The sequence below is a fragment of the Pempheris klunzingeri genome, chromosome 8, assembly GCF_042242105.1.
Source record: "Pempheris klunzingeri isolate RE-2024b chromosome 8, fPemKlu1.hap1, whole genome shotgun sequence".
Classification (NCBI taxonomy): domain Eukaryota; kingdom Metazoa; phylum Chordata; class Actinopteri; order Acropomatiformes; family Pempheridae; genus Pempheris; species Pempheris klunzingeri.
This window is the reverse complement of record NC_092019.1, coordinates 16156054-16179349: the sequence shown is the minus strand read 5'-3', so window position 1 is coordinate 16179349 and position 23296 is coordinate 16156054. Positions and strand designations below refer to the sequence as shown.

The window sequence follows — 23296 nt, the reverse complement described above, 5'->3', positions numbered from 1 at the left end:
CCTTACATACAGTGTGTGACTGAGACGAAGTGGAAGGTGAATTGCTCATCTTGCACAGTTTTTTAAATTGTATTTAGAATACATTGTTGGTCTAAGATACATCATACGCAAATAAAAATGAAATCCGCAAGCATGGTATTAATCATGCCAAGAAACTGGGTGCACTCACCCAAACAGTCCATTCAAGAAATCATATAATATTTAACTATTGGAAATATTAAGTAAAAATGTAAATAGAATATTTGCATGATATTTAATCTCATTGCAATATTGCAGATGGGTGTGCAAATAAAGGTATATGGAAGACCCTTTCTGCCAAGAAAAGAAAAGAAAAAGAAACAGAGACAGTTAGGAAACAATATGATCATAATAAGTATGACAGGAATGATAATTATTAAATAATAAGTTAATATGCCTACTATATTTACTTATCTTTACTTATGATTTAGTTAATGAAGTTAATGATGGAACTGCTCTGTTGAAGTGTCACAGTGAGCCAGTCTGCATGGCCCCTGAGATCAGAGCCTTTAAAAGTAGCCGGCCATCATCAATTTTACAATTTACACCTCTGTTTTTCCCACTGTGACATGCAGAAATTTATTCTGTGAAAAGGGGCCTATTATGCATACGTAAAGACCCACTGTATGTTCTGTCCATGTGAGCAGCTCCAAAGGAGTAGTGAGCTTAAATCAAATGCCTTGCTCAAGGACATATTTATCTGTTGCTGGTATTTTTATTGCTTAGCGTACGGCTTGCACCGAGGGGTATATCTCTTGCCACCATCAAACTGTAATTAGTCATTTTAAAAATGTGTAGAGCTTATATGAAAATCAGCATCTTTAGACGACCACATCTATCAAAAATGTGCTGGCGGCAATGAGGGCACTAAGCAAGCCATATGATTTGAAACATAGAATATATGGGTTAGTGAAGGACTACGAATATACACCCTGTTACTAAGTCATTGAGGACAAAATAATGACATTATTCACTTTAGTGTAGGTTATCTGTATAATGCAATATAGTTCAACAGCATCGTGAACTACACCCTCCAAAAAATGACCACACGGTTGAATAAACACCTTTCTGAAAGAGCTTCAAAAAGAAACATTACAAGAACACTGTTGTGTTGTGACTGTTGTGTGAGGCCACACTGTATTAATGCAGGCTTCCCAATCAGCAGGTAACTGTGTGTAAATAGCCTACTGCTGCATGCCTTAGAATTAGCCCAATAATTAAAAATGACTATGATGAATAAATCCAAAATAAAGTATAAAACAAATATTACAGGGCTGCTACAAGACATGAAAAAGTATGACAAAGTTGTTAAGGTGGTGATGATACAGAAGAGTTTTCTTTTTTCTCTCATTGGTAGCTAAAGACGAAAGCAAAACTTAACTTGCCCGCATGTGGTATTTATTTCAGGTAACTTGTTCATGCACTTGGCTTGCGATCTGGGATTTCTACTTTTGCACAATCTGCACTGAATGGGCCAGGTGCAAAACAGGGCCAAACACACACACACACACACACACACACACACACACACACACACACACACACACACACACACACACACACACGGAGGATCAGCGGCCAGATGACGTTGCCATTTGTTCGCGGAAGTGGCTTCTGTCGTGACCGTGGAGGGGGGAGGCCGGGGGAGGAGGAAGGGAAGGAAACGGAGGGGAAAGGAGAAGTTTAGACCCATCTCTTATGAAGTTAATGAAAACCGTAGGGCGACCGGCGGACACAACCATCGACCCTTTGTCCCGTTGGATGAAATTAAGCTGAAGTTTGTGCAGCAACAGCTTGGTGGGCAGGAGGGGCAGCTCGTGCGCCAGGGAGGAAGAGAGCTGGTGAGTTTCTCGTTAAAGTTGACCACACTTTTTTGGGGGAGGTGGTGGTGGTGGGTGGGGGGGGGACATGGTTTGCTGGCTGTGCCTCAGTGTACCGTAGTTATTGTACATTTCAGAAGTTTGCGGAAACAGTTCACTCAGTATGTTCGTGCTGCCTACAGAAAAGCCCCATTGTGGCTTTGTAAAGTCGTACTCTTGTGTTATATTAAGACAGCACAGTGTAACGTAGCCTGTCGGGTTAGTGCAAAAATGTTTCTCATGGACATGACTGGGCTGTGCACACTTTAGCTAAATGTTTAACTTCGCCCAGCCGCTTCCTGACCAGTTTTCACATTTTGTTATTTGAGCCCAAAGTCTCAGCAGCTGCCAGTGGAGCAGCATTGTAGAGTTACAGTCTTCCTGTAAGCTCTGCTGCTTGTTCCAAACAGGCAATGGTGAAGAAGGCTGTGCCTCTTTCAGTAAACCAACAGTGAATAGGTCACTAAAATACATTTTTATCTGTTACACACCAATATTCTCCAACTGAGTCAGAGCTGAGATGATTAAGCGATGAGTCAGTGAGACAGAAAATCAGTTGCCATCTATTTTCATAATTAACGGTTTGAGACTTTTTCATGCAAAAATGACAGACGTCTGCTGTTTCCATCCTTCGCTTTCAATGTAAGGATTTTCTGCTTTCCTTTGTTAAAGATGATATGATAGTAAACTGAACATCTGTGTGCATCTTGGACTGTTTTTTTGTAAACTGTTCTCTAACTTTTCATAGCAAACACGATCATAGAGAACATAATAAGCAGTGGTTGTGTCAGTCAAGCTCTATCTTTACAAGTCGCCATAAATTGTTAGTGAGATAAGCTACAGAGCAAATCAATACACACACACACACACACACACACACACACACACACACACACACACTCTCTTAACTTACAGTCATGAACGGCTATTCTTCTGTTTGGAGCGTATCCATGGAGACCAATCAGGAAAACACATCTCAGATGTGTTGAAACAGGGTCACTGTGACAGAGTTAAAGTTCACCATGAACGAGTAAAGGACAGACGGACAGACAGTTTATGGAAGCAGACTGAAGGACGTGGGATGATTGAGGCGATGGAGGGCAGCGGGCTCAGTGCTCTTATCAGGGTCAGCCACACCGCTCAGACCAGCAGCCCCTGACATGATATTATATGGTGGAAGTTATCTGCGCAGATGAATGAAATGGAGGGGAAGCCAAGGTCCAGTCAACTGATCCGAAAAATGGTAGATTCAGACACGTCAGGAGCCAGACAAACAAGACGCATCTGCACCTACACACACGCACACACACACACACACACACACACACACATATATATCTATATATACGAGGACAAAAAACGACCCAAAGGGAAGGACAGGCGTCAGAGTGGAGCATCTCAGCTACTCCATCACAGCATTGGCACAATCCAAAATCCACTTGATTAAAATTGGATCTGTCCAACTCCGCTCAAACCGAATCAATCAGCAGTGAAAGCTTCAGTCCTGAGTGACGGCACAGTGTGACACCTGTGATTGTTACAGCTCCACTTTGACAGGTGTGTGCACATAGCCACGCACACACAGTCATTTCAGAAATAAGCTTAGACTTTTTTTTTTGTAAGCAGTGAACATTAGCACTGATATTAGCCTTGAATAAGTCTTGTGATACTTGACTATTGATAAAACACAGTGGCGAGGTACTAAGCTGCTTTAAACATGTCAAAACTGTTGACAGGACACAACGTGTGGGTGTCTGCCTGTGTCTTTGTCTGATGTGTATATCTGTCTGTCTGCCGGTGTGTTTGTCTTTGTGTTTGTGTCTGGTGTGTGCATGTGTCTGCGTGTGTGTGTGTGCGCGCACACGAGCGAGTTCTGGAAACAAACTGGAGGAGTTTGTTTTCGAGGTCGTAGCATGTGGTTGTCCGTCTCTACCTCCACACAATGGGACTGAGCCTCAGCTGTGTTTCCTCCAGCACTGCTCGCTCAGATGCAGCATGCTCAGTACACTGTGTGAACCACAATTTGATTAGAATCCTGTCTGCTGTGGGTGAGTGACGCTTGAGTGCAATTTGCAAAAACAGAACTTCAGTCGCACTGTCATGACTGTCGATTCGATGGTATTTTTGGCTCCTGTGTGATCTGGCTCGGATCATCATATTGGCTTTGACACATGCAGTATATCAGCATGAATCTGTTGCATCATGCCCTCCGAGTTGCAAAATATCTCCGTCCTTATCGTGGTTGATCCCTGTATGCAGAGCGCTGAGATTGTGTGTTTAAAAGTCACCACTTTTTTGCAAATCAGGCCTCCTTCGCCCATGTGTAGCCATGGTAATGTGTTGGGTGTGAGATTGTAGTTGTTGGCCACACTATGGTTAGGTTGATATCAGGTCTGGAGCAGGCCAAATTCTTATTTCCTGGTCTGTGTCTGGTAGAGCTGTTATCAGTTTTATGCTCTAAATTGCTCCCTTTACTGAGTTCTGAGAATGATAAATTGCACTCAAGACACAGAAATAAATGCTTAGCAAATGCTGACACTTTATTTTAATTTTGTTGATAAAGTTGGACGTAAAGCAATAAAAATCAGCGAGTAAAGCCACTCTGCTATTTGAGCAGCTGGAAAAACCGGGGACTTGAAAACCTGTTTTGCAAAAGCAAATGTAAAAGCAGCGATACTGCAAGATGCACTTGAGTGAGATGACACAGTCTAAATGTTGTAAGCAGCATACAGTGGAGAAACTGCTGAATCGACTTTTCAGTGAATTTGATTGTCTTTGCAGATGTTGTTTCTACTTTTTACCAATATTAGTGTTATGAAACCGCTTCCATTGTTAATGTTCACCTCAACTTGGTAAAGGAAAGTCTGGTTAATAGGTGAAACTAGAATAGGACTGGTTATCATTTGGCTTTTTTTGATATACCTGTCAGGTGTATGTTAAGGCACTTCTCGTTGATCTACAGTGGCTTGGATTTTAAAATGTAAATGTACATGAGTTTTGGTATCTACACCAAAGCAATACTCTTTTAGTTACTCTACTGAAATTCTTATACACAGCAACTTGTCATGTTCAAACAAAATTAGCCACACACACACTTCATGCTAACTTTCGGCACTTTGCTAGGGAGTCATTTAAGTTGGTACTCAGAAACTGTTAGCTGGAAAGTGAAGTAATAACACTATTTATGACAAATATACCGTTATAACAAGGGGGAAGTTGTAAGTAGAGAGGCAAAGAGTGGCAGTGGGAAGGGAATGATGGAAGGAGATAGAGATGTGGGAGTGTGGTTAGAGGGGGTAGTGGTGGTGGTGGTGGTGGTGTGTGTGTGTGTGTCGGGGGGGGGGGGGGGGGGGGGGCAGTACAACCCAAAATAGCCAGCTCACATGTTTGCTGTGTGCATGGTGAGCTATGAAACCAGCAGAAAGGCCTCCCGCTGAATGCCTGGCTAATCTAATGTTCGCTCTCACCCCTAATTTTGGAAAATTTGATTGCCATTTTGCTGTCTGTATATACCTGTGTGTGTGTGTATGTGTGTTTGTGCGTCATTTCCAATCAGAGAAGCTTTCCCTTCGTCAGGTACACCCCCTCCCACTGTTCCCTCTTCATCATTGTCTTTCTTGTGTCCGTAATGTGAACTGATGTTAGACAGTGTGTCAGGCTGGCTACAGTCCTGAAGGGAAAAGGTCAGTGACTAGGCCAGTTTACTCATCTACGCTCAGTTTTTGGCCACGTGTATGTAAGGGAGTGAAGCGATGGGTCAAATCAGATTACACACACAGACACACACACAGACATACAGTGTAAGAGCAGACGGCAGATGTGGCCCTGCAGCATGTGCATTAGATCCAGAGCTCGGTCCGCCTCTGACTGTTTCATCTAATAAATACTGACTGGCTGCAGCCTCCACAGACAGTCATTCCATCTACTTCATGCACAGCAACAAAACACACACTCGCTAACTCGTGTCGGGCAAGCCGAGACACAAACATCCTACACATGCGGTCCTTTGAGTCAATTCCTTTCATTCCACAGAACGTGTTTCAACATGCACACTGGATTATTGCCTATCACTCTTTCTCTCACTTTCTGTCACTCAGTCGCGCTCTAATTCTGTTTTATGCCAATGTCGTGTCTCTGTTTGCTTAATCAACTGGGTTGTTTATATCAAGGAGGTCCCATGACCCTCTCCACAGCTGATCCTGGGAGCAAAGCATGCTGGGAGTCAAGTAGCTGCAAGGGCGGCATTGGAGCACGCTGTGATTGGCTCCTTCAGTTTGTATGTGTGTGTGTGTTTATGTGTGTGTACAGTGTGCTGATGTGCACTTTGGTGTTTTTAGGGTTACAGACAGCCTGTGTTGGCCAATGGAATATATGGTAAGACTTTCAATTGACACCCTCAGGTAACCAAAGACACACAGTAACACTGTGGCAAAGGGGTTGCTTCATCTCACCACAATGTTTTGTCAAACGGAAAGCTCAAAACTCTCATGTGTAATATGTAAATCAGTTATAATGTTTTTTACAGACTGATGAGGTTTAAAGTGTAAACCAAATATTAACCATAGAGCCCATTTATCTTCAGGCGCAGGTTAAATATTGGTCTTGTTGTTGAGTTGTTGTTAATTTAGGGCTGCATAATTACAGAAAAACATGCTCTAAATAGTTTTTTTTAGATATCGCAAACATGTAGTTTTATAGGGGTGTTATAATTCACAAAATTCACAGTTTGATTAATTTTCAATATATCATGAAATAATGTATTCTTGAGATGTGCCCTAATTTCTAACTTTAATTTATTATTTTTCAGCTGTATTAAATTGTGTTGTTAAAGACTGTGAAATTATAAAAGTGGAGCAGATGAATATTATTCAACAGAATTTGAACAAAGCACATTCTTATAAGAAACGATACTGTATGATATATTATTATATTGTTGCACCCCTACCGATTACTTCAAAAAAACAAGGTGTTTATACCACATTTGGCATCTGAAATTATTTAAATCTGTAGCTCCTTGGCTAGTATTCAATCGTAAAACTGGAGATACAGTGTGTAATCATGCATGGGTACTTGTGCAGCCCTGAATATGTAAATTTACAGCGAGCTGAGTTACTGTTAACTACACTCAATTGCCAGTTTATAGCCAGGTACACCTTGCTGAAGCTGATGCAGTCAAATAGAACAGTCCTGTCATAAATTCTCCCCTCATGAAGGTTGTAATGATCAGTTTTTGTTGAAGCAGTTTGCAAGAGCTGTTGATTTGACTTCATGGTCATATCAGCGGCTGCAGTTTGTGATGCTGTTGAACTGGATTGTGTAAAGTTCAAAAACTGAAAAAGATATCCTGTCCATGAAGGTGGAATTATTTGCAGGATTGTGGTATTACATTAGCTGTATTCGTGTTAGTTGGATGTAGAACTGTCAACTGAGTTAATATTTTTTAGTATAAATTCAGGAGAACCCAAAAACGATTCAGTGGTCGGTGATTCAGAATCAATGTTATCAACCCTAAGCCACAGTGTGTTGTGTGTTTCATTGGTTACAGGAACGGTGCAGGCCACGGGTGTAAGGGCCTGTCTTCACCAATCACTTCTAATCATATCACCGCATGGTGTATGGTGATGGATAGTATCGTGAATGACTCTTAAGTTCTCTGCAGTGCTCTGATTTTGATCCCTTACATCCCAGAGTGCACTGATCGACTCCATGACGACGGAGTAGTGGTCAAACGTAGCACTGCAGGGGCTGTATGTTGGGGTGTCCTTTGTGGATTCTTTGCTTTGCACTCAGCTGGGCTCCTGTGTCACTCTATGGGTGGTTTCCTCTGCTTTCCGCAACACTGCCTTTTCATTAGATATGCTAGACTGTCGGGTCCAATCTGTGGGATCTCTGCTTTCTGTCTGCCTCTGTGGAATCACTCAGTTGTTATTGTGCTTGTCTGGTAATAACCTGTCCTTTCCCCTAGAGAGCTCTAGTCATGTAGTATCCCTGGGTATATTTATTATGTGAATGCCAGTCTGTTTCTTTCTTTTTTTGATTTGTCCACTTTCATCAAGGTTATGTAGAGTGACCTCATGTCACTCTGTACAGCCCGTAGAGGGCGGGTGAACCCTCTTCCTCTGTCTGTCTCCACCCCCGCCCCCCCCTCTCTCTTTCTCTCTGTCTTTCACTCTGTTTCTCAGGTTACCAAACATGAATAAGAGAGGAGCCTTGAATAGCCAACATGAACAACCTGCCCTCCCCACACATGCAAAGGCAACCCCCACCCCACCCAACATCTCCATCTCCCCATGGAGTGTGTGCATTAATGTGCAGGAGTGCAGCATCTTGCTGTGCATACACATGTTCACTGCTAAATGACTGAGGCTGCAGAGAGGAGGTGGGGGAAGGGGAGGAAACAGGAAGGAGGTAGGAAGGGAGCATAGGAGGTGGGGAGGGCAGAGGCAGCAGCAGCCGTGAGTGTGTGTGTGTGTGTGAGAGAGAGAGAGAGAGAGAGAGAGAGAGAGAGAGCGAGAGAGAGAGAGAGAGAGAGCGCACCGGTAAGAGAGAAAATGGGAGGCAGCATCACCCACCCAGACTGGGAGGAGGGGAGGACAGACAGCGTGATCGTCCCTCTAACAGACAGAGGTGGAAGGAAAGTGGGAATGAGAGACTGACGTGAGGGGAGGAGAGGAGCACAATGAAGGAGTGCCATTGTCCATCCTGGCAGCACTGCCATTTCACCATCTGCTGAAAGAGAGAGAGGAGGGAAGAGAAGACAAGAGGAGGCAGCCAAACGGAGGAGAGGATAGATGGAGAGGAGCTGCCGGCAGTGACTTTGTGAATTAATCGAGCGGAAGAGCGGATCAGAGGAGAAGCACGTTTTTCAGGGAGTGGACGGACAGGGAGCCAGAAAGAAGAAGGGGAGGACGGATGACCGGACAGTCCGTGGCTGTTTAAACATTAATGTGGTTCTCATGTTGATATGGAGGCCAGCTTTAGATGAATCACCATGGATTATCAACTGTATGCTTTTTAAACCAAAAAAGGAACTATTCATGTTTTGCCATTCATTAAAAAAAGAAAGAACTCTTAGGGAAATTGATTAGGCTCACTTTTTACAGAACAATTTGAATTACTTTTTTTGTTTTTTGTAAATATAGACTCTCTTTGTGACTTCTGATTTTCTATTCTCTATGAGCATAGGATCTACGCTGCAGGATGTTATACAATCATTATCTTTGTTAGCTGCTGCAAAGAATATTCAGGTTGTTTTTATGCAAGTTTTCTAAACATCATTGTTGTCTTTTAGAAGTAAAGGGTTAGCCTAGTTGTTGATTATTGTCCTTTTGAAATAATATCAGGCATACCATTTTACATGCCCTTGTTGGAGTCAGTGCATGCAGCCAACATGGGATGTCAACATTGATTGGGTTTTATGGCTGGCGCGACGCCGGTCAAACTTTGATCATTTCCTGAAACCTATTGATCTTTCGAGGAGTCTATAGCTTTTCCTCCTGTTGGATGAAAATAAGCTCTAGTGTGGAGCCATTGATGCAGCAACTAATTGCTGCCATGTGATTTGACAAAGCATTTATCTCTTTGTCTGAAGATTTCTGCGGTTGTCGGGACTTCTCGGTATATATCCTCCGCAGGCATCTCTTTTAATGTCTGTTGCCATAGCAACCGGCGGCAGCTGCAGACAGAACAAGATGTAAAGTTCGTTTTTCTTGTCTTATCTTTAAAAACTGGTGCTCTTCCATTAGGTAATTATATACATCTAGTAGATAAGAGGCGGTAGACTTGATTAGCCCATGGTTGTGTGCAATTTTTAGACTTTCTCTCTTAGACAGGATCTTTTTTTCTTTACTAGACAGTCCTTGTCTATGCGGAGCTCGACAGTCTCCGAGAATCAGGGTTGTTTCAGGTCACTTGTCTCCCCCTCCCCGTTCTGTATGTTCATCTTGTGCGCTTCGGCTCAGCCCCGTTTGTCCTGATCTCACCTTTATCAACGGCAACCACCATCTTCATCAGTCAAGCTGGTGTGCCATTGTCAGGAATGACTAGATAAATTTGATTATCACACTGGTTTCACTTGTACATATCACTCTGTGCAGCTGCTTGGCTTTGAGGCCACCAATCACAGATCATTAGGTGTGCTGTGATGTTTGTGACAGTCTGTTCTTTATACTGTGTGTAGGTGACTCAGGGTTTCTCCTCATGTAGAGGGTCATTCTCCTCATGTAGAGGGCCATCTCCTCTGCAGTCACCTGACCTACACTGTGTTCTGTGCACTAAAACATCCTTGGGCAGTGTGAGGGTTAACTTTGCTCAAAGAGTATTTCAGCAACCCTGTTCTGGAGAACACACCTGGAGTTTCCTCTTTAGTGTTAAGAAGTCTATTTATGTTGGTTCTCTTGCCTTTTTAAAGTGCTAATTCTCTCTCAACACTAATTTCTGCTTTTATTAGGGGTGTGACGGACTGTTTTGTTAGTTCTGCATGCCCTTTGATTGTCCAAATACCGGGTGTCTTTTGTGACTTTTCCAGCCATACTTCTTTACAGCTTTCTGGAGATCATCCCAGCCTGTCTGGCAGTGCATGAGTGTGACTGGATCCTCCATGGTGCTTTTTGGCCAAGACCAGATGGATGACTAGCTAGAATTGCTAGACAATCCCTCTGTGGTGCTAGACTGGTGTAGGCGACTGTTCCTTTGCCATGCATCCAGCGCCCACTACAAGCTGGCCTGCTGTACTTCAGACACAGTTAAGTTTTGAAATGTTAGCTTGTGGAAAAATCAACCTTTTCACTTGGCATCTCTGAAACATTGGTGCCATATTTACAACGGTGTGCAAGTGGTCAAAGCAAGGTGTGTGTAAACCATGCTCTCCTTTGAGGGAGTAAAGGTCAACAGATTGTAAATATGACTAGTGCCTCAATAGCACTGAGGTGTAGGCCAGCCAGTTTGCTGCAGGTGTAGCCTTGCCTCCCATTGAGGTCAAACCGCTGCAGACTGTTTTGTTTGGAGGACTTGCGAGAGACTGTTAATGTAAACATACTGTTGTTTGCCTTCTAGGTTGGTCTATGCAGAATATGAGATGTTATGTGATGTCTGTGGAGTAGTTTGGAGTAGAACCGAGAGCTAACATGCTGTTTGCTAAGCCCTGCCTTAGATAAGGAAACGGTTCCAGAACAAAACACGTAGCTCGTTCATAACATATGGGCCTGCGACAATGCTCTTCTCTCAGGTAACTGTCTGGGCTTGTTATTCGAACCAGGCCATAATCAAGTAACAGTGTGAGAAGAGAGGTGCATAGAGAGATAAGAATAACAACAGAGCACGTTTTAATTGAGCATTTCCTGCTGGATGAGTGAGTTCGTGTTCAACTTTGATGAGCCTCCAGCACCATTCAGGGAACCCTGGGTTGGGAGTTCAAACTGGACCGATCAGGTCTCATTACCATCACAACAAGCCCACCGGTAGTCGTCATCAGCCAATGACCTACATTCTCCAGTGTTACATCACCACCGTGCTACTGCAGTGTGTGTCACTGTACCAGACGCAGACAACATCTCAGAATCAACCTGTCACTATCTAATGGTGCTCCAGAAAAAAACAAAACATCTCAGCTGAGGTGGCCAGTGTTAGGGAACACACTTGAACCAAGGCAGCCTCACTTGTTTTAGCCATATCAGGAACTTCAGTCAGGAACAGGCCCAACTCTGTCGGCCCAGTCTTAACAACTAACTTTTTTTCTTTCTGTTTTCTACTGGTGTCTAAATGGGTGACCATGCCTAGCCTCTAGCCATCCCTAACCTTAAAGTCACGGAGGCAGAAAGACAGGGCTCACCATTAATATATTAGACAGAGGAACTGTTAAACAGGACAGCCTGGAGAACGGGCGAGCAGACGAGGGAGGGGGTGAGGGGGAGCGAGAGATCATCTGGAAGAGGAGAGAGGAAGTGGTGGCGCGGGAGAGGGCGGAGGCGTTAGAGAGACAGAGGTTGGCAGAGTACATTGTGTGGAGGAAGAGAGAGGGCTTCCAGGAGAAGAGAGGCGACAGAGAGAAGGGAGGAAAGAGTACAGAGAAAGGGAACGAGGCCGTGCCAGAAGTGATCTGGAAGAAGAGAGAAGAAGAAGAGGGAGACACGGGGAGGGAGAGAGCAAGGGCCATTCAGAGAGGACATGAAACCATTTGGAGGAAGAGGGAGAGGGAGTAAAAGAGGAATCAGATGAAAGATTGGAGAATATGATGCCCTTGAAAAGTAGCTGTTAAAGAAAGCGTGCTACGTTGGACACTAGCCATACATCAGTAAGCCTCCTCTCTCTTCTTTAGCAGTTCTGGGCTTCATTGAGCTCTGCAGGTGCTCACAGTAGTATCGACCAATTGGAGCTGTGTATTGTGTGTGCTACAGTCGCGTTAGTGCGTGCGGCCCCCTTGCCATCCCCTCGTTGGCTGCTAATAGGATTTTTATGGGCCCGTGTCAAGCAGGATAGAGCTGCCAATGGGAGCTGCTTCACACACGCGCGCATGTGCACACGCCAACACACTCATAGACAGATAATCTGAGAAGCATTGTGGGCAGGAAAGGTTTAATACTGCCTCACACACATGTAAACACATCACGTACATGTGCGTTCCCCCTCTGTGCAGTAAGACACATGGGAGGGGGTGTTGAGAGACAATCACTTCTGTTGATTCTCCATGGTGCTGGCGACAGCTGGATAACTGGCCCTCACTGAGAGGCCATTAAGCCTGGGAAAAGATACTCACAGATATTGTTTTACATTATGGCAAAAACACCAAGATGAACACTCTTGTGGAGACCTAAGACCATCATCATCAGTCCCTGGGAACACAATGAACATTGATGCAGATTTAAAAGTGAACTGATGACAACATGATCTGCACTGGTGCACTAAAAACAAACTTTTTTCATCTGCATTCAACCATTAACTGGGACACCCCACTTTTCCTCTGCGCCTTCGCTCATTCTGCTTTCATTGTGGATAAAGCAGTTGGTTTCAGCTGCCTGGTAATGAGTGGAGGACAGACAACCAGACAGATGGATGCAGCTCTTACGCTGAGGGAGACAGACAGATGGCTGTGTGTCCTTTTGGAGGAAAACTTTGAATACTGAGACAAAGAGACTTTGATTGAATCTCTAGAGCCTGTGTGGACTTGTGCGGATATAAAAACTGACACTGCAGATTCATTATGGAGCTTGTCCCAAAAACCAAGTACACCCACTTTCGGAGTGAATCGCTGAGCTCAACTGATGAAACAAACTCCAATCCATCATCGTTCCCTCCTTCCAGTCCTGCCACCCCGCTCACTCCCTCCCCTGGTTTACCTTCTTCCCTCTCCTCCTCGTCTCTCACTCCCATCTTGCCCCCCTCTTCTCCCCGCCCAGCTGAGAACAGCCCCACCACCCTCTGCTCCTTCTTCCCCAGGATGGGATCCCTTCGTCTAGGTGTCTCTGCCACTCTTCTCCCAGGACTCAAGGCCTCAAGCAGACCGCAGCAGTCTCAGGCTCCTGTTGAGTCCTCTGGGGACGACAGGAGCAGCTCCAGCTCCTCTCCTCCGTTCCATCACCCAGTCCCCCCTCTAACCGCTCCCTCTCCCCCTCCCCGACCTCCTCTGCAGGACATGAACCGGCTGGGAGGGGCGTCCAGGAGGGCACGGGTAGAAGGAGGGCAGCTGGGAGGGGATGAGTGGACGCGGCATGGCTCCTTTGTCAACAAGCCCACCCGCGGCTGGCTGCACTCCGACAGTGTGGTCAGCACCACTGGTGTTTCCTACACTGTACGGGTAAGTGACAGGCACACTTTCACTTAACCCTAACTTAAATATATAGTTACACATCTCTCTTTCCTGTCAGTTTCTTTGCATATACACACCCTTGTTTCACATTTTTAGAAAATAACACAAAAATAATGGAAAACACACAATTTTTTTTCCCTCTATTGTGTTCCATCTGTCCAATGAGACTGCGATGTAGGAAATGTCTGATGCTAATGTGTTGCCTTCCTGTTTCCTGGGCAGTACATGGGTTGTGTGGAGGTGCTACAGTCAATGCGAGCGCTGGACTTCAACACCAGAACTCAGGTCACCAGGTGAGATTACACTCCACTCATCTGCTGCCGGCTTCCAGAAGATTTCTCGCATTTCATTTCTCATTTGTGCATGTTGGGGTGAGATTGTGAAAGTGGGTTAGACTAGAAGCGGGGGCCGTGTACACTCACACACTCCCCCCTCGTATATTTATTTGTGTGCTTGGTCGCTTTCTGTCCCGTTTCCGCTGTCTTTTGCTTGCTTGTTTCTTTCTGAGTTAGTGTCAGTGTATATATGCTTCTGTGATATTGTGTGTGTGTGTGTGTGTGTGTGTGTGTGTGTGTGTGTGTGTGTGTGTGTGTGTACACGTCTGCAGCTCTCCCAGCCCCTAAATTAGAATGTTCTGGAATCCTGGTGGTTTCCATCTGGTTTCCGTAGTGATGTTTGTCTCTGTGGCAAAGACGAGTACAGTTGCCAAGGACGATAAATTCAATCACCCCCTGAGCCAGATCTCATTTAATCCACGTAATTGGGAGTCCAGGAAGGTGTGAGGGTTGATGACATGCTATTGCAACACTTGCGTGTTGTTAATGTTTCAGGGAGGCTATCTCTGTGGTGTGCGAGGCCGTGCCCGGAGCCAAAGGAGCCCAGCGCAGGAGAAAGGTACACACCACGCACACAGACGTACACACCCTTACAGGACATTATTTATTTATATGGCTTAAGTGGGCGGCAGTGGGAAGGTTTTCAGGATAAGAGCTAGATTTAGCTTGATTGTCCACTCTGTGGTCAGTCGGCCATACAGTCACACACTCTCCCTTATACACACACACACTCACACACACACACACAAACAGATCTTGATTTAGGCTGATTGTACACTTCTGTGGTTAGCGGACCACTCGCAGGTAATTACCAATCACTCTATGGTCTCTGCCCCCATACCCCCCCCACCCCCACCCCGTCTTGTCACAAGGGAGGCTGGAGAGATGGAGTAGTGGCTTGTGTGGAGCCACTGTCAAGCCAAAGAAGTACTGCAGATTAACAGACACAGCCACCAGTCTGCTGTTTAAAGACTGTGTGTCTGTGCACAGTATTCCTGTAAAACTAAAAACATCCACCCCAACAGTCTATAAAACAGGTGGCTAAATCCAGCAGCCTGTTGTCATAGCAGGTTTTGACCAAGGAATGTCTGGCAGTGCAGCACACCAGACAAAATGCAGTTATAGGATGTAAACTAGAATAGATGAAAGTAGTCTAGTTCCTCTGATTTGGCTGGACTGAGGTTAATGTGGCTGAGCATCTGCATCCTGTCCTGATGCTGTTTTTCTCACAGCGTAAGCCAAATATTCTAGGACAGATATGGTCAAAAGCCATGAGAACAGGAGGAGGATTGGGATAAACAGGCTGGCACAATAATGCTGGCATGGTCTGAGTGATGCTCTTGGCCCAGCCTACAGTATGTGAACTGTCCTGTGTACTCCCCACTGGTCACAATTGGCCTTGGAGACAGGATCACTTTCACAATTGCAGCTGTTCTTCCACTCCCACACACACAGGCATTTCCACACATACGCCCCCACAAGCTCATGCACAGCCAGGGAGCACTCGGTGGACTCTCGTGCCTTGTTGAAGGAAAGCCTGTTGTTTTCTGCCTGTGCACCTTGTTTGTTTGTACTCATGGGCGACATCCTTCTCCTTTTGCAGCCTTCCTCTCGCTGTATGACCTCCATCCTGGGGAAGAGTAACCTGCAGTTTGCTGGCATGACAATCAGCCTCACCATCTCGACCAGCAGCCTCAATCTGCTGGCCTCTGACTGCAAACAGGTCAGACTGAGACCACCTTAACCAGTTTAGCAGCTATTGTGTGTGTTTTTCTCAAAAAACTCCACTTTGTGTTTGGTAGACTTGTCCCTGATACCCAGAGATTTGACTGTGAGTCAGAGATGCATCTGATTGTTTGAGCTCAGTTGTAGCCAAAGGTATATTTGGTATCCAGAGTGCACTTAGCCTCTGCAGCTTACTGAAGCAGAGTAAACCTGAGGATCTCTCTGCTTGAGGGAGTTCATGTTTATAGAACTATAGAAAGGCAGTTTTTATAAAACTGTAAACATTTATATTTTCATTGCCCTCAATTTACTGAGACCTAAGATGAATATTATTTGTATTATTTATTTTAGCTCGTTTCATTGTTCATTATTATATCCATTATTATCAGAGTAAGATTTATGATTATTTCAGAGAATGTTTTAACATGCATGAAAAAAATTCCCCCTGATATAAACAGATTTTTGGTTTGACCTAAATTATATTATATGTCTAATGGTTTTTGACTTCAAGAAAGTATCTTTATGAACAACAACCTCAAGGTATTAAACTCAAGGTGTTATTTTTGTGATGTGGTCAACGGTGTGCTCTGTTGTGACCTTTTAGGACATTCAGGAGATTCCTTCTTCACTTTGTTTGCCTCATTTATTCAGGATTCTGCTCAAATCCCTCAAAACCATCATCTTCAGTGCATCATCGCTGCGGGACAAGATGTAATCCTCCTCCCAGACCTCTAATGAGTTAATAGCTGCTGAATGATGTTTATTTCTTTGGGGAGATGGTATACAGTAGTGCAGCACATACACATTATCACGTAGCACAAAGAAAGGTGCCATGCACGTACAGTTTATCCATTCACAAATAGAGGCTTGGATATAGACCACTCATTGTGCACTGAGCATTAGCTAGTGTTGGTGTTGTTATTGATCCAACATGGGTGGTTGTTGCAGACTGTTAAAAAGGTGTTCCATCAATTGTCCCTACTTAGTTTATATCCCTGCTGCAGCTGATGGTGCTCAATGGAGGAAAAAGCACTTTTCTCAGTAATGATTCCACATTTGTCTCTCCACCCACATGCTTTCATCTCACTTCCCACATACTTCATGTCACCCACGTGCTCTCCTGCTCTCTCTCTCTCTCTCTTTCTCTCTCTCTCTCTTCTTTTTCTCCACAGATAATCGCCAATCATCACATGCAGTCCATCTCCTTCGCTTCTGGAGGAGACCCAGTGAGTCACCCAACACTCTCGTTCAGCTCAAATCTCACTCTGGCCTTTTTCCATCTTTCTTCAGTCTGCATATCCTTCCTTCCTGTCTTCTGTCATTGTCTGTTCCTATGAATACCACTCACTCCATTGCTGCCTCGCTGGTTTGCAGTTCTTCTCTTCCAAGCTTGATCTCATTGCTTCCTGTTGTTTCTCTTTCAATTTATTGTATGTTTTTAACTTCAGTCATAACTTAAAGACTCCTCTTCTTCTTTTTCTTTTTCGTTCTTCTTCTCAACCTTAATATCCTAAACCTGCCCTTCACTTTCTCCTCCTGTCAATTTTCCCCTTCCCCATCTCCCCTAACTGTCTGACCCTGTCTCCCTCAGGATACGGCTGAGTACGTAGCATATGTGGCCAAAGACCCAGTCAACCAGAGAGGTGAGAACATAAAACGAAGTATAACCAGCATTAAGTAAGGCAGCAGTCTGACAATACAGACAAGTTTTTACAAAAAAAATCTCTTGGCTCAAGTAGAGCTCTGACCATGATCCTTTGGTGCATGAGTTGCACTTTTACCCTCTACATTCAGTCTTACTGCATGGTGAATCCGGTTTTGAGCATGCACTTTCAGCAAATATGGCAAATAAATACAAACAAGCCATTTTATTAGAATATAAATGAATCCTATTAAATAAATGAATAGAGCTGTGTCATCTATCATTTCCCTTTGAATTTGACATGCCACCCACCAAAGCACAGACATTACAGACCCAGTGTGCAGAACGAAGGAAGAAGCAGTACATTTACCACTAAGTGGGCATAGCAAGTAACAGAACTATTTTTAATTTTTGGCAGATTCTGCTTTATTCATGCTTATGTGCTAAATGTGTGAACGCGTGGCTTCGTTTTCCATGCAGTGAAGGCAAATGAAGGAGAGAATTTTTTTTCGCACTGACGGAGCTCAGGAACAACTAAAAAAAAATCTTTGGGATTACATCATTTACATTAAAGCTCTATCACCATCCAATGCACAAATATTTTAATGTTCTCTACGCAATACTGCAGTTCCAGTCTGTGAGCTTGAGGTTGATATATTTGTATAGCCGAGTGCATATTTCATTCCAAGTACATGTTGCTGCAGCTTTCTTATTAGTCATTTGTGCCTCTGCTCTTTCAGCATGTCATATCCTGGAATGTTCAGAGGGTTTGGCCCAGGAAGTCATTAGCACCATCGGCCAGGCCTTTGAACTGCGGTTTAAACAGTACCTAAAGAACCCCCCCAAACTGGTCACTCCTCATGACAGGTAAATGTGAAAAATGTCACTCACATGAATCCAAAACATGAGTTTGTGTTCGTATTTTGTCACCAATGGAGCGTTTCTGTGCCTGCTTTTGTGCCACCTCTTTTTCTCAGAATGGCTCCGTTTGACGGCTCTGCATGGGAGGAAGAAGATGAGGAGGCTGCTCCATCTCCTGACGTCCCTTACTACAATAATTTCCCTGGAAAACAGCCTCCCCCTGGTGGACTGATTGACATGAGGACCCGCCCAGGTGCCACACTGGTGAGTGCTCATGAACACAACAGAAGGATGAGATACTTATATACATCCAAACGAAGACATGATACATTTGTAAGGAAGCTGAGAATTTCCTACTTCTGAGCTTCTGAGATTTTAAGGCGGCAATAACCCAACTAGGATTGTTCAATTTTTTTCCATTCAAATCATCATCAACCTTTTATAAGCCTTTTGATAGGAGTGTATTTGTGTACGTACACAAGTGTATGCCCACACGTGGCTGTGACTCACTATTTGTTTATACACCTCTGTGTTTGCAGCCTTATGGACAGCCAGGTCAGAATGACATTCACAAGCAGCCCCTGCCACCTCTACCAGGTGAGCTCTGTCTCTGCTCATATGTCTGCATCTCTCTGTTACACACTGTGAATCATGTCGGACTATTTTATTTTATGTTGGCATAGCTGGTTGAAATGGTATTACATGTACATGACATGAAGGATGTGCAAACGTCACTAATGTTTGTTTGTTTTTTTGTTTTTCTTGTAGTGGGAGCCAAAGAAGGGGGACGAGAACTGTTCGATGACCCTTCATACGTAAATGTGGATAAACCCCGTCCCCCAGTTGCAGCCAATGGAAATGCTCACAGGGATGCTTTTGACATGAGTATGTGCCTTGCGCGGTCTATCTATGTTGTTATGTGAATATCGTACAGCCTGATAATCAAGCTAAAAAGAGCTGCTATCTAACAAACTCTGAGATAGTAACTAAGGGTGATAACATTGTAAATAAGATGTGTGGGTTGTTGTCAAAATGACTGGTTACTCAAATGTGCAGTTGTTTTACCATGTAGAAAAAATAAGGGTTAATTATTGACCAAGGAGATGAGCAGAGTGTGTGTGTGTACTGTACATTCCATACGACAGGCTAATTGAGGAGTGGAGCTGCCCACAGAAGGCAGTCTTGGAGGAAGATAAGGGAATTAGAGTGCCTTTGTCCATTACAGGGGCATTTTATGTAACATGAATGGCTGACTGCATAAAGCTTTTCACATTAAAGACACAGTCCACTATCAGTGTACAGGACACAACTGTCAGCAGCCATTTGGTTCACTCGGACAAGGTCTGATCATTTTTGTTCCAAATAGAAATTAAATAGTAAATGACATTTTTTCCTATACAGGCATGCATTTGAGGTTTTCAACAGAGGAATACAATAATACAAATGTACTTGTTTTGTTTCTGAAGAGCCATTTGATGATGCACTGGGGGTGTCCGGACATGGTGGCCCAAGCTCAGTGACAGCGGCTCCCCCTCTGGTGCAGCAGCTGCAGTGTGAGGCCTGGTTCCATGGTAGCTTAAGTCGCAGGGAAGCAGAGAGGCTGCTGACTCACGACGGAGACTTCCTGGTGCGAGAGTCTGGGACCACGCCCGGACAGTACGTCCTCACGGGACAGCAGGGTGGTCAGCCCAAACACCTGCTACTAGTTGATCCAGAAGGAGTGGTGAGTCAGGGTGGGAGGAGGAGATCATACCAGCAAGAGGGATTACTGAGGGGAGGGAGAATCATGAATGAGCAAGGGCCATTTTTTTATGTAGGGTTTGCCTAATGCAATGTTCTATTGGTGTATTTAAGCATGCCTTTATGTTTTGTTTTGTTTTTTTTGTCTTTTAGGTCCGTACAAAAGACCACCGGTTTGAAAGTGTGAGTCACCTGATCAGTTACCATATGGACAACAGACTCCCCATCGTATCAGCTGGTAGCGAAGTGTGTCTGCAACAGCCAGTAGAGCGCCGGGCCTGACATTACACACACCAATGAAATACCCCACCAAATACACACTCCTGCAACAATTCAACACGAGACAACCGCACCTTCATAACACACACAGCAACACTACACATAGCACACCCACACACACAAGAACACATCTGCACACACCATAGAAAAGAAAGCCGCCAAAAAAAAATCACCAGTTTCTCTGCAAAATCACTTACTTGCTGCTGTTGCCACATAAACCTGTCCTTTCTGAAAGCCAAACTGTGACCTGCAGTCCTCGATCCCACCAACTATCAGGCACACACCTCCATAACAGAGAAGCACTGCTGCAAATTCTCAACAGCCTACTGTGAACCAGGGAGGAGCCCTTTGCTAATTTCAGAACGGGGCAGAAAACAAATGCAATTTTTTTTTCTTACAGATTAAAAAAAAATCATATTATGTGATCATGAAAAACAAAACAAAAAAACACTTTGCGAATATGTGGAATCGTGTACAAAAACTTGTGGAACTGAAAAGTGAAGAAAGGTGTATAAATGGGACATCGAATGAGATTGTCAGTGCTTTGAAGCATTTGCTCTATCATTCAGGGAGCTGATTTCCCTCCTCAGACTGTTACTGGAGCATATTAGGCGAAACACAAACTGGATGCTGATGGTTCTTTGTTTCAGAGACTGAGCCAGGCTCCACATGAACTCTCCCCTCAAGTGTCACTGGAGCACTTCCACAGCAAACCTGACTTTGAAGTAATCCTGCCTGGTGAATATGCATAAACAAGTCTGCTTCCAATCTAACCAGGAGGAGGCCACCCTACCCCCAACCACTCTCCTTTTAAGGACTCGTTGACCGCTGGAGCGATACCTGGTGATGGGGAAAGCCTGTATGCAAAACTGGGGACTGCTATGCCAATGACCATCGCATATGTTCGTTTTTGTTTCCTTCTTTTATCTTGGGACTCGTTACTCATTGGACATTCTGGGTTCAGGAGGATCTAAACAGCTGTATCTTCCTTATCCCACTGTAAACACACATACGCCTACACCTTCACACCACACACGATCTGCACCACCTGTCAACGCCAAAGAACATGAACTTGGTCGCTAACGGCAGACAAAGCCATGACAGTTATCAGCAGTAATCTATCTGTCTTGTGTGCTTATAGCATTGGGAGCAAATTTAGATGGAAGGAAATGCACATGAAATTGGGTCTGTTTTACAGGGGTGGTGATTGTGCCTGAACACATCATCACAAAGGGGATTCTTAAACTAAATTGTGCATTGATGTTACCCAAAAACACAATAACTAGTACATTTTGAGGAGCATAGACCAGATCATTTTGACCCGTTGCTTTTAATTGACTTCTTAGTACATGTTTGCATTGACAATCTATGGGTTCTATCTTTACAGAGTTTTCTGACTAAAAGCAAAGGAGAGTAGTTGAAGCAGACCCCTTTAAATGGTGGCCAACAAAAAAGGCTGAACAGTCTAAGCAATGAATTTCCCTCTGCAAAAATGATGCAAAACATGTCGTAGTAAATGGTTAGATAAGTTTTGTGAATTGTGACGTTGCTTTGTTTTTTAATCACTTGAGGAAATAATGTCCTCTTTAAAAAAAAAAAAAAAATGTATCAAATGAAGTGGTTTGGGCTTAACTGAACATAAAAACATTAATGTATCCGTAGCAGCGCTAACAATGAATTATCAAGCCAAATTTTTCTCCTCAGTGTTCTGTTTTCACAAACTTTTGAGGATCTGGTGGGAGGTCACTCTGTTGTTTCTCCTTTCCTGTTCCTCCTCCCTCAGTTCACTATGTTGTTTCTTTAACGTCTTTTTAATCGTGCCTTGTTTCTTCAATGCAGTCACGTCACTTCAATGCAGTCACCTTATGTACTTAATTCAAATGTAGTCGACTACAGGAGAATCCTATTCAAGCCTCTCAGTTAAACAAAGACTCTGCAAAAATGACACTCCAATAAACACACACAAATAGATCCAGTGATGGCAATCTCCTCTGATGCACATTATTGCATTCAGCTTATAGTCACAGATACTTGATGTCACCATCGGGGGGGATACTTCTTTACCATCTGTAAATAACATCATTTTTTGACTGGTCAGCTTAGTATTGGATTATTGTTTTCATAGATGTATATTTAATTACTTAAAAACACAGAGCCAGTCACCACAGCACTGAGGTAGCTCTTCTTAAAGACGATTCAACTTGTCACAGAGATTGAGGCCAAACTCTTGAAATACGAGAAGGGATCTTTCAACCTAAACCTTAACTGTCAACTAGTACTCAGGCCCTGAAGTGGGCTCACATGTAATCTAGCATGAGCGTGCACACACATACCGCAGTGACAGCTGGGTCAGCCCGACGCTCACACGCCGCGTGTTTAGGTATTTGTAGGTCAGATAGGAAAACCAGAGCTTTCTGTTCTGCCATTACTCTCTGTGTGTGTGTGTGTGTGTGTGTGTGTGCGTGCGTGCGTGCGTGTGAGTGCGTGTGAGTGCGTGTGAGTGCGTGTGAGTGCGTGCGTGCAAGCTGAAACGGGCCCACCTGACCCTCTGCATCATTAGTGAACTGGTCCCATGTTATCATCATTCGTCACAGATGCCTTTGTTGCATGAAAATCCTTTCGAAAAAAGAAAAAAAATCTTGTTTGTTGTTGGTGGTGGTGATAGTGTTGATGTTGTTGTACTTTTTAATTTGTGTTTTTGAAAACCAAAGGTTCCTTTAAAATTGCGTGCACATGTATTGATTTTTACTTTATATGTTTCTGTTTTAATACTTTTTTTTTTGTTTTTAGGGAAACATGTCGGTTTACACCTGTATCTGAAAACATAGATTGCATATATAAATACATATATCATTCATCTCTCTTTGCGAGTTTGGCTTTTGATATGATAAGTGTGCATTTAGCCTGAGTGTTTGTCACCTTGCTGGATAGGCTTTTTAAATTCCCTTTCATTTTTCTATCAAAGAGCATCAAACAACTTTGATGGGAAATGAAACAACAAAGCACACACACACACGCCAGAAGGTATGACTGC

The 23296-nt window shown here is 43.9% G+C and overlaps 1 protein-coding gene across 3 annotated transcripts; it reads left to right on the top strand.

Annotated features, from left to right (window-relative positions):
* Nucleotides 1–1674: 1674 nt before the first annotated feature.
* shc1 (SHC (Src homology 2 domain containing) transforming protein 1) lies at nt 1675–23119 on the top strand. Of its 3 annotated transcripts, XM_070834724.1 has the most exons (14): nt 1675–1859; nt 6215–6251; nt 13504–13668; nt 13903–13973; nt 14511–14574; nt 15619–15738; nt 16913–16966; nt 17332–17383; nt 18123–18249; nt 18360–18507; nt 18783–18840; nt 19012–19128; nt 19710–19966; nt 20137–23119. In XM_070834724.1, the coding sequence occupies exons 2-14, from the start codon at nt 6240–6242 to the stop codon at nt 20263–20265; spliced, it is 1374 nt and encodes a 457-aa protein (XP_070690825.1). In that variant the 5' UTR covers nt 1675–1859; nt 6215–6239; the 3' UTR covers nt 20266–23119. The 3 variants fall into 3 exon arrangements, with proteins under 3 accessions (XP_070690825.1, XP_070690826.1, XP_070690824.1); XM_070834725.1 differs by lacking the exon at nt 6215–6251; XM_070834723.1 differs by lacking the exons at nt 1675–1859; nt 6215–6251 and having other exon boundaries at nt 11843–13668.
* Nucleotides 23120–23296: the final 177 nt, after the last annotated feature.

What these genes read in the sequence shown, in the direction of transcription:
- shc1 (XM_070834723.1), top strand. Translation starts at nt 13,075, where the DNA reads ATGGAGCTTGTCCCAAAAACCAAGTACACCCACTTTCGGAGTGAATCG. An exon ending in AGACCCAGTCAACCAGAGAG is followed by an intron (nt 17,384 to 18,122) that starts GTGAGAACATAA and finishes CTGCTCTTTCAG; the next exon opens with CATGTCATATCCTGGAATGT. An exon ending in TAGTTGATCCAGAAGGAGTG is followed by an intron (nt 19,967 to 20,136) that starts GTGAGTCAGGGT and finishes TTTGTCTTTTAG; the next exon opens with GTCCGTACAAAAGACCACCG.